Raw genomic sequence first — 11,424 nt, 5'->3', positions numbered from 1 at the left:
GAAGCTGGGCCAGGGGGAGGAGATGCAGCTCTGAGTCCAAGGGCACCGGGTTCCTTTGATGCACAGTGAGGTAGTGACACCCAGGACGGGTCCAGGCTACACACTGCTCGAATCACCACTGCTCCGCGGGCAGGGAAGCTGTGGCGGGAGCTGCAGCAGCTAGCATCGCCTCCCAGCTCGTGCGCACCCTTCCAGGACAGCAGCTTTTAGGGGAAAATTCAAAACTATCTGTGGACTAATGTAAAAAAAAGAACCCGAAAGAAGGATGCATCTGGTGGGGTTCTATGTCTTTGGCATGTTTTAATTAATTGTTTCATAAGTTATTTTTTTAATACATAATGACATATCCACTTTTAAGTATAAATTGTTTTCTCTCCCAGATGGTATGTGGATATATTTTTCTCTGAATCAATATAAGGATCGAGAATATAAACAAGATAAATACAAGTAGGAATAATCTTTGTATAGTTTCTCTTTTCCAAAGAATTCTCTGCTGAGTCTCTCTTAATGGAATGTGCTAATGTATTCAAAATAGAATTTGATTTCCCAGAAAAAAAAGTCTATGGCACGTGTCCATCTTAGAGACACAGAGAGACACTCCCTTGGGTTTCCTTCAGGGGATGGGTGAGATGGAAGTGAGATCAATTAAGGGCACAGCACCTTTTGTGAATACTTTTAACTTGTCAGAGAGGCATTAAATGGTGGCTCTGTGTGCACTGGGTATGGTGGGTGTGGCCAGCTCACCGCCCTGCAGAGCCTGATGCTGCAGATGTGTGGCCCACCACTGGGCAGGGTCAGCAAACAGGCCGCCATTCATAACACCAGACCAGCAGAGCAGAGGCACAAGCACTGGTGGTCATCTAGCCCGTGGCTGAGGAAATGGCTTTGTTTTACTCTCAGGCATCAAAATACTTAAAAAGTAACACAGTCGGTATGTTCCTTATATTTTAGTTTTTAAAAAGCACTCAGCAAGCAACTGAAGAATGTCAAGGGCTCTTTTGGTAGCGTTCACACTCTGGGGTCAGACCCTTGTGGCCTGGACCTGCCAGCTCTGCTGCCTGCCTTCTGGGCACCCGCCCTCCGTGCCTGCTGCCCTCCTAGGAATTGTGCCCTCCTGGCCTGGACGTGAGCTTAGCCTGCTGTGTAGCAACACTCAGGCCAGGTGGTTATGACCCAGCGAAGCAGGGCTGTTGGGGGAGATTGCTAGGCAGACAAGTGCTGCTGTCCCTGACAGATTTGGCCTCCCTCTGCCAGGACACCAAGTGGGAATTGCATGCCCCAGAGCCTTGCTCAGTAAAGGGAGCTCTGCATTCTGTGAGGGCCTCTTCCTGCCCAGGTGGGGAGCAGAGCCCGTCAGATGTGGGTGCTTCTGCCTCAGGCCTGCGTGGCTCTGTCCCTCTGAGGGGCCTGAGGAAGACTAAGAAAGTGTCAGAGAGTAGGCCTGCTGGCCCTGGGAGTACTTCCCATTAGCTCTGTCCTGTCCCCACAGGTAGAGATGCCCGGGGGCCTATCTCGCTGCTTCTCTGTCCCATCCCGCACCTTCCGTCAGTGAAGATAGTGACCACAGCCACACTGTGTGTTCAGGGCCGGAGCCGGCTTGCCAAGCAATGGCCACATAGGGGAACTGTAGGAGACCATTGAATCCCTGCCGGTAACATCTCTGTCCCTGGAGTTGTTGGGGAGGGAGGAAGCCCTGTCCCTTCATTGCACCACCTGCCTCCCCAGCCCCTCACCCCTCTGGCTGAGTCAGATGCAGAAAAGAGGCATTCGGATGCCCCTTTCCCATCTGGGATTATATAGTACTCCAGTCTAGCCACTGTTTCCCAGGCATTAAAGGGCTCCTGGGCTCCTGGTGGAAATGTTTCTGAGATACTTTACATGGGGTTCCCATTGCACCAAGATTTAGTAATCAAAGAAGGAGGTCAAAGTTCAAGGGTTTACAGCCGTCACTTGGAAATAGACAGGAATGATGGCCGTTTCAAAGCAGATTCGTGTGTTTTCTTTAAACTCGGTAGATGGATATTACTGTCCCCATTCCAGAGATTACCATCTGAAATCTGGGCATCTCAAATGCCTTCCCAGGAATGTGCAGCTGGTGAGGGCCAAGACCTCCCCGGGCCTCGGGGCTCCCTGTGTATGCCTCAGATGCTGGCCCACGGCTGTTTGCCGGGTGACTCACTCTGGCGGAGTTATGCTGGCCCTTGGTAAACCTCTTGAGGCTTCAAGATGTGAGTGAGTGAGTGAGTGAGTGAGTGAGTCACCCCACCTGGGACAAGACCATGAGCGCAGTGAAACCAGCCCCCGGCCGGCCGTGTGGTGCAGGCCCTCCTCCTCGCCGGGTGAAACACGCACCGCTTAGTGGTCAGCAGACTCCCTGGCAAGTGGGGTGCTGAGTGCAAGTCAGCAGCGTGTGCTGCGCACTGGTCCTTCAGAGGAGGGTCTCCTTAAGAGAGGCATGGTGCCTGGTTTTCTCCCCCGGGAGGCAGGCTTTGGGTCACTGGCCTTTCCTCAGAGGGGGAGTAATTGTACCTTCCTCCAGGATATGGGTGCCACCACACAACCTCCCTCGGCAGCACGTGGGTGCCTGCTGACTCTCCCCATCCTGCGCAGGGCACCACAGGAGGAAGCCCAGGGGCTGCATGTCAGGTGGCTAATGAGCTGCACGCAGCGGCACCGGTGCCTCTGTCCTGACGCTGCATAAGAAGAGCCAGTGCACGAGCGGGGAGCAGGGCTCAACTGGGGGAGCCTGGGTTTGTGTTGATTTGATTTGGAAAGTGAGGCTAATAGGGAGCTACTCTTGGTGCAAACTGGGCTTGAGAGCCAGAGTTGTTGAAAAATCATGTGACCATCTCTGCAGCTGCACCTGTCCAAGGCGTTGTCCTGTGCTACCTGAGGTGACGATCCAGATGGGAAAATCAAAGCAAGCAGCTCCCTTGTGGGTGGCCAGGTAGTGTCTGCAGAACTCTGCTTTTAAGGAGCCGTGTTCTGGAATGTGCCTGAGGAAAAGGAAGGCCGAGACAGAAGTGTTGCATTTGCTGCAACCCTTATAAGCCCATAGACCAGGGGTGGGCAAACTTTTTGACTCGAGGGCCACAATGGGTTCTTAAACTGGACCGGAGGGCCGGAACAAAAGCATGGATGGAGTGTTTGTGTGAACTAATATAAATTCAAAGTAAACATCATTACATAAAAGGGTACGGTCATTTTTTTTTTTAGTTTTATTCATTTCAAACGGGCTGGATCCGGCCTGCGGGCCGTAGTTTGCCCACGGCTGCCATAGACTCTCCTGCCAAGCATGTGGATGCGACTGTTTTTCTGGTCTCTTCCTAGAACGATTCTTTCCTCATCTTAACAATGAAACACAAGTCGATTCTTCTGATTTATTTTCTGTTGAGTTCAACACCTCTGTCCCTGCCTCCTTCCTCCCTTCCCCCATATTTTTTTAAATATTCTCTGTTCAGTAGAGAAAAGGTCTGATTTCAAATTCCTAGACCAAGTGTAACAGCTCAGTCCTAAGAATCTGAAAAGCCATGTGAAAGTGTTTTAATTATTATATATTGCTGGAGGAGTTCGCAGAAATATAGTGTGCCCTTGGGACCCTTTTAGGAAACTTGGGTTTTAAAAGTTAACTGTGTGCTGGGTCCATCATTCCCAACCATGTCCTGTCTCAGCACATGTAGAAGCAGCATACCAGGGACCTGGGTGAGGTGCTGTGGCCAGTGGGTGGGACATAGGTGAGGCGCTGTGGGCAGGTGGCCAGTGGGTGGGACATAGGTGAGGCACTATGGGCAGGTGGCCAGCCGGGGGGCTCCAACCTCTTTGAGGTCTGACATGGGCCCTTGGGACCCGGCAGCTGATTGCTTTTAGCTCACTCTCCTGGGGTGGAATTCTGTGCTGCACAGCTTCATTAGCTAAGGGTCTGTTTGGCTCCCAGCTGTGCCAGGTGTAAGGTGGTAAAATAAAAGAAGGAAAAAACTATTTCAACCAGTAGTGACAATAACAACACTTAATATCACTGGGCTTGTGCTGAGGGCAACACAGTCTTCATGGTGCAGGTGCCCAAATAGAGTGTTCACACTGCAGCCGTGGGTGAGATGTGGGATATGTCTGACTTTCTTTGGTGTGACTGTGTGGTCTTCAGGTGTGTGTACTTCAAGCACACTGCACGTGATACAAACAAAACAGCCATTTTCACTTGGAGTGAAAAGCAGACCATTTCTGACATGTTTATGTGCAGGCACTGGGCATGCAAAGCCTCCCAGCAGCTAAGCCATCTCACTCTGCTCCCTGTTCCAGGAGGGCGTCGAAGTGCGAGTGGCCAGGATCTTCAACACCTTTGGGCCGCGCATGCACATGAACGACGGGCGGGTGGTCAGCAACTTCATCCTGCAGGCGCTCCAGGGGGAGCCGCTCACGGTAGGTGCCTGCTCAAGTGATGAGTGCGTGCTGGGTCAGGGGTCAGGGTCCTGACACTGCTGCTTGGGGTTTCTGTACGTCCCGCACCCCTAGTGGCTTGGAGGGGAGGTGCATGCATAGAATCTGGGAGAGGGATGGCCAGTGTGACCTGGGTCACCTTGCTTTCGAAGCCTGCCGAAAACACACGGAGCATGGGCCGCGGGCGTGGTCCCACTGCCCAGGCCTCGGGGCCTGTCTGCTGTGCCGGCCTGCCTTTCCGGATGCTTGCTTGTCCCACTGGCTGTAGCCAGGGTTGTGTCTGTGCTCAGGGGCCGCTCAGGTGGCCGAGAAATGGACATTTGCCTGGTTGGTTTGGGCACTTTTCTCTGACAGGGTCTCTCCACCTGGGAAGCTTCGAACCTGGGGCCACCTGGTGGGTTGGGGTCAGTGGTCCGAGTGTGTGGCAAGGAGGAGGCCCCGCTGCTCAGTGCCCTCAACACCCCCTCAGCCTGCTTGGCCAGGGGTTTGCTGGTTAAGTTCAGGTGGTTTTCTCCAGTTTTGCCAAATCCTCAGTTCCCTCCCCTCTCCTCTTCCTGCTTCTCTCTCCTCCTGCCTTTCCCAATCGTCTCCCTGCCTTCCCACCTCCATTTCCTCACTCTTCACTCTGAAGCTCTGTGAGAGCTCAGTGCTTGGTGGGACTCCGAAAGTTCTGCAGGGCCGTTTGCTTGTCAGCTAAGTGTGTTCCTGGGGGAATATGGCTGTATGGACATATGAATCCATCTGTCCATACGTCCGTCTTCCTTTCTCTGCCGTCTACTAATAGAGTCAGTTACTGTGTCTGTTCTTTGATCTTTACCTGTTAATTCATTTAGTGCTCACAACAGATCCCTGGGGTGCAGGCGACTTACTGTGCCTGGTTTCCAGATGGGGAAATGGCAGCACAGAGATTAGATAAGGTGCCCAAGCCTACGTGGCCAAATGTTGGCATCTGTGTTTGAACCCAGAGTCTCTGCTCTTGATCACCGTTCTTAGGTGTTTGCTGTACCGCCACCAATTTAGAACCAAAAACTTTGCCAAATTAGAACCAAAAAATATGATGTGGCTTTTCCAGGTGAGTTTTGTTTAATACATTGTAGGGAAGAGGTGAACTCAGACCCCAGTTCGAGGTGTGGACACCCCAGCGTGCCGCCTCCCCTCCACGCTCAGTACGCACCAGCTCTGCCTGCATTGGTGTCTGAGGACAGCCACAGCGGTCACGCACACTCAGTCTTCTCTCCCTCACACCATGTGGGACCCACCGCACCCCTAGTGGCCTTGCCCTAAGTGGGTCCAGGCGCCTTCTCACCTCTTCTACTACTACCCTGGTCCATGCCTCCTCCTGCTCCCATTTTATTGCTGTGGGCCTTAAACACTCTCCACCCAGCAGCCAGAGGGAGCCTCAGGTGAGAAGTCGGGAGATCTAGCCTGTGTGCCCCCGGGAGCTGGACGCGGCTGCTGCCAGGACTGCAGGTAGTCTCTTGACACCTCCTGGCAGGCGCAGGGTCCCAATGGCCTTTCAGAACGTGCCTGTTTCCTGTCACAGTATTAACTTCGAAGATCACTGGCCAGTGGCTCAGTTGCTTGGAGCATCGTCCTGTGCACCAAAGGGTTGCAGGTTCAATTCTCAGTCAGGGCACATACCCGGGTTGTGGGTTAGATACCCGGTAGGAACACATGTGGGAGACAGCCAGTCGATATTTGCCGGTTTGATTCCCAGTCAGGGCACATACCTGGGGTGCGGGCACAGGCCCCGGTAGAGGACAGGCAGCTGATCAGTTTCATTCTCACATTTCCCTCCTTCCCTCTTTTCCTCCCTTCTTCTGTCTCTAAAAATCATTAAAATCATATCCTCAGGTGAAGATTACAAAAAAAAAGATCACGTACTACAGATCACTGGAACATATAATGATAAAGAAAAAGTTTGTAACAGACACAGTGAGCCGATGCTGTTGGGAATGGCACTGATAGATGTTCAGGGTGCCACACACCTACAGTGTGTAAAGGCGCAGGGCAGTGGAGTGCAATCTGAGCAGGCAGCCTGTCTGCAGTACCTGCGGGGCACGGTGAAACACGCATGCCTGTCTGCAGTACCTGTGGGGCACGGTGAAACACGCTGCCTGTCTGCAGCACCTGCGGGGCATGGTGAAACACGCATGCCTGTCTGCAGTACCTGCGGGGCACAGTGAAACACGCTGCCTGTCTGCAGTACCTGCGGGGCACGGTGAAACACACTGCCTGTCTGCAGTACCTGCGGGGCACGGTGAAACACGCTGCCTGTCTGCTTGTTGCCAAGTTGTGTGAGTCACACACGGGAGCTGCTTATTGAGCTTTCAGCTTATCTTGAAGAGACTTTAGTTCGCAGTTCAGTTAAAACATGGACACATGCAAACGCCGTCAGAGCAGGGTTGGTTCTGCTGTGCCACCTGGCTCTGTTTGTTTAGGTTGCAGGTGAGGAGAGAGCTTCACTGAGATGGTTTTCCCAGGACAGCCCACATGGGGCAGACATAGGGTTTGAACCTGGGTCTTTGTCATTTTAAAACCCTTGCTTTTTCCAAAGGAAATAATGGGGAAGCCATACTTCTAAGACCAGTTCAAAGTTAGCATTTTATTTACTCCTCGTATGGATACCGTGGGCTGTAAGTGACTCCTAGCTTGGGCCCTTCGTCCATGCACAGATGAGAAGCGCTTAGGCACTGGAGGCCCGGCGTGGGGTGGTGCCGTGCTCCCCGTGCTCTCCCGCGGGTGCTCCCCCCTGGCCTGTGCGCAGCGGCCTGCCTCCGTCTGGGAACCCCTGAGCCACCAGGCTGCTGTGACCTGCACACAGTGCTTAGTTCCCGGGCCCCGTTGTTTTGCCCACATTCACTGAGCTCTTCGCTGTGCTGGGCCGTAGTGGGACAAAGGTGGGTTGGCCCCGATTCCTGGCCCAGGGAGCTCAGCCGGGGAAATTGGTACGAATCGATGAGCGGAGGACTGTCCCAGAAAGGGCAGAGCAGGGACTTCTCTCCTGGGAATGAGCCAGAGGCCGTGTCCCAAGAAAGTGGCATCCGAGCTGGTCCCTGATGTGAGGAGCACTGTGCCAGGTACAAAGCAGGTGCGAGGCAGAGACGTGGCAGCATCCAGTGGACAGGAATGGAGCGTGAGGGCCCCCAGCCTCCTCTGGCTCTACCCAGAGTCTCCTGGGTGATTCTCAGCCTTGGCCACAATTGGGATGACCTAGGAACTAGTTGTAAACACACCTACGCTGGGTCCTGGCAGAGGCTCTGTGGCCTGGCCTGACCGAGCCCAGCTCCCGGACGGGCAGCCCGGTGGAGGACTAGGTGGGTGGCCTGAGTGCAGTGTGCATGCAGGTTTCTCGCCCAGAACCTGACATACTCCCTGGCACGTCACAGGCCTGATGACAGGGGACGCCTTCCGAGGATGTCTTTTGAAGAAGAACTTGATGCGTGTGAACACACAAATGCATACGTATTTCTGCCCCTTCTCACTGTTGGGCAGTGTTGAAGCACCCACACAAGGCCTAACTGCCTGTTTCCTCCTAGGTGTACGGATCTGGGTCACAGACCAGGGCCTTCCAGTACGTCAGGTAAGACAGTCGGGCCTGCTGGGAGCTGGTGCAGGCCCGATGGGCGGTGTCTGTTATAAGTAGCCTTCCTCGCGGCTCCAGCGGCAGCTCCGCTCCATCAAAGTTCTTCCATGCCTGTGGGAAGCGGAAAGTGTGCCTGCCTGCTCCCGACTTAGGACTCCTCTGTGCTAGCCCCTTGCTGCCACCTAGCGTCTCGTAGGTAAACTTGCTTAACCGGAGGGCAGTTGAGTTTAGTTCAGGCCAACTTAAGATTTGGCTTTGATCATCCAGCAAACCCACAGATCGGAGAATCTGACCCACTTTAAACATGGCATTCTGGGTGGATGAGGTTGTCCTCACTGAGGCAGGGGTGAGGCAGTTTCTTGCTGCTGCCGTGTTGTTGCCTGAAATACATTTAAGCACTTGGTCCACAGCCTCACACGGGGATTTTCCTTGTCCTCTTGGTGTGGGGGTTTTGTTGGTCAGTTCCGTCGGTGACTGATTTAAAATGCAGTTTTGGCCGAAACCGGTTTGGCTCAGTGGATAGAGCGTCGGCCTGCGGACTGAAAGGTCCCAGGTTCGATTCCGGTTAAGGGCATGTACCTGGGTTGCGGGCACATCCCCCGTGGGAGATGTGCAGGAGGCAGCTGGTCGATGTTTCTCTCTCATCGATGTTTCTAACTCTCTATCTCTCTCCCTTCCTCTCTGTAAAAAATCAATAAAATATATTTAAAAATAAAAAATAAAAATAAAAAATAAAATGCAGTTTTGGTTCTGAGAGAAGAGTCACCATGTGGACAATTCCATAGACCCAGGCCCTCTCCCGGGTGACCGTTCCTGGGAATCCCCTGTGAATCCGCGGTATCCTAAATTGTAAGATTCAAGGTATTTTAACTTCCCAGTGCAAACCCTGGAATGCCTCTCAGCCAGCAAGTGCAATTCCTGGTGCCTTGAGGCCATCCCAGTTTGCTGTAGCGGTGACTAGGTGGCAGTGGGGTGCAGTCTGGGCAGCCCCCCGCCCTGCCCTCAGCCAGCGTGGTCACATAGACTTGTCTGATTATGTGAGGGTCCAGGGTAGAGTCATATTTCTGTACCGTGACCATATTAACACATTGCGGACAGATAAGAGAATCTCGCTTCATAATACACAGTGCTTTACAAAGTATCATACTTTAAAAAGATATTAGCTTGTAAGAACATGTAATAAATAACTTCAAAATGCAATGGGTATTTAATTTTAAAACGTGCCTGTAACATTCATGTAAAACGTTTTTTGTACTCTTTCAATAGAAACTTACCTGGCCACTGGGTAAAGCCAGCAATAAAACCACTGGTCTGCAATGTGTTCATTGGCCTTTTGTGTATCGAGTACCATCCTTTCGTAATAGTGTGCTCACCCCTCCTGCGGGATCTAGCAGACTCCAGTTACACTGACTTTCCTGAAGCCACCTCTCAGTGTTCCCCACGCTTCTCCAGCTGTGGCACCTTGTGAATGTTAGTGAGAAATGCAGGGTAAAAAGGGAGGTCCTTCAGAACCCAGACTTCTTACTACTCTCATTATTTCAAGGCATGAGATACAAAATCACTGAAAATAAGGTTAGGTACTTGGTAGGGATTAAAGTGATGTAAGAATTCAGTGATGCAAGTGTCACATACCATCCAGCTTGGGACATGCTGCGTGGCCTGCTCTGATGGGCACGGCTCACACACGCGGTCGTCATCAGACACCAGCGAACAATCTGAGGACGGGTCTTGGAAATTTCCCTGGAAATGTGACTGGCAACCCTTTCCCGAAGTGCTTTCTTCATAATACTGCGTTGTCACTTACACTCCCTCTGCTGGACATCTCTGCATCTCGTGTCAGTAGAGGCTGAGATGACGAGGCCTTGTGACTTGACACACCGGCAGAGGGCTTTCCTGACTTCCACTCTCGGTTATTCAGGACTCAGCTGAGAGAGTTCACTTACCAGAGTTCTGCGATTTTGAAAAAGCTGTTTCTGACTTAGAATGTTTTTGCTGCACAGTTAGAAGTGCACAGTGTCTGAGTCTGCAGTTACTGTACTAACCCAGCCGTCTCCGGGCGTCACGGCCACAGCACTCCGGGTCCAGAGGTTGGGCACAGGCACCGACACCCTGCAGAAGGGGTTGACGCCAGCACGGTCAGGGCACATCCTCATCCGCACAGCCAAGGCTTGCTCTGGAGTTTTTTAGAGTTGCTTTGTCAAAATGACACTTTTAAAGAGCTGAGCTTCAGGTTAAATGAGAGTGATCCATGCAATTTTGAATTTAAAAATTGACAGTTATTAACATAAAAGATGCATGACCCGCCCTGCACTCCCCCAGTGAGCTGGATTGCAGAACAGTCATCTTCCAGCTTAATAAGGTACTCCCTCCCCAGTTGCAGTATTGAAAACAGTTGGGGACTGCTTAATGGCAGCTTGAACGTCGTTTTATGAACTTGTGGGATGTCTGCCACAAGAGAGTGTGCTGTGGGGCACTAATCACTGCCATGGTGACGAGGTGGCTTTTTGTCAGTTTCTAGAAGAGAGATTCTCCCAAGTCAGCTATAGCTGGCATCAGTGCTGGAAGCCGGGGGAACAGAACGGACTTCAGGCGTCTTCATACAAAATACCCATTTGCCTTAAACGAAAACCCAGAAAATTGTTTACTAAATACTCCACCAAAAAATGTTTTCAATGAAAGGAAAGCAAAAGCAGGTTTTCTTTTGGAAGTTGGCCACAGTAACCTCTCCTTTCTGGTGACGATGGAGGAGGTGGAGAAGGGAGAGTTTCAAAGAGACCGCATTTGGATCACCAGAACTTCAGAGTTGTCCGAGGCAGCAGTCGCCAACCTTTTGGACCTCATGGACCACCAGTGGTCTGAGGTGTAGCATTGAAGAAACATTGGTGTAGAGCAGTGAGGTGTCATTTTTACAAAGTAACTTTTTATTTTTAGCAGAGCCACACTTTAAAACTTCTGAAAATAAGAAACAATCCTTGGTAAGCGAAAATCTGCTTACTTATTTCCCCGTCATGGCCAGTGGATGACGAGTTATTTGAAATATCCAGATACCTCTGTTTCACAGAGGTGTGTGGAGTGGAGTGAGGTGAGCTGAACATTCAGGGAGTCCGGAGCAGCTCCGTTATTTCCACACTCGGTGTCTGCTTTCCCTGTGCTTTGCCAGGTGGGAACTCCACACGGAGGGCTTTCATTCCAGTGGGTCTCACTGTTTTTAATCATCTACTTTCCCATGGGCCAGCTCCCTGGGTGCACAGGTCCCATGCACTTTCAGCAGAAACTTGTATCAACCCCGTTGTTTCTGGATATGTGCCTATTTTATTTATTTTTATTTCGTAATTGTGAAAGGGTGTCAGAAATTGATAGAAGTAAACACTCAGCCCCATCACTCAGCTTCCTCCTGTTCAGCC

The 11,424-nt window shown here is 51.8% G+C and overlaps 1 protein-coding gene across 10 annotated transcripts in view; it reads left to right on the top strand.

Annotated features, from left to right (window-relative positions):
• Positions 1-11,424, top strand: part of UXS1 (UDP-glucuronate decarboxylase 1) — an 88,388-nt gene that overhangs the window by 72,109 nt on the left and 4,855 nt on the right. For all 10 annotated transcript variants that reach the window (XM_006759522.2, XM_015561186.1, XM_015561185.1 and 7 more), the window contains 2 exons: positions 4,297-4,416; positions 7,974-8,017. In XM_006759522.2, the coding sequence (XP_006759585.1) occupies positions 4,297-4,416; positions 7,974-8,017 (164 nt within the window). The remainder of the gene's footprint in view (positions 1-4,296; positions 4,417-7,973; positions 8,018-11,424) is intronic.

The sequence above is a fragment of the Myotis davidii genome, unplaced genomic scaffold (genome assembly GCF_000327345.1).
Source record: "Myotis davidii unplaced genomic scaffold, ASM32734v1 scaffold614, whole genome shotgun sequence".
Taxonomy (NCBI): domain Eukaryota; kingdom Metazoa; phylum Chordata; class Mammalia; order Chiroptera; family Vespertilionidae; genus Myotis; species Myotis davidii.
The sequence above is the reverse complement of the archived record's forward strand: the minus strand, read 5'-3'. Positions and strand labels throughout refer to the sequence as shown.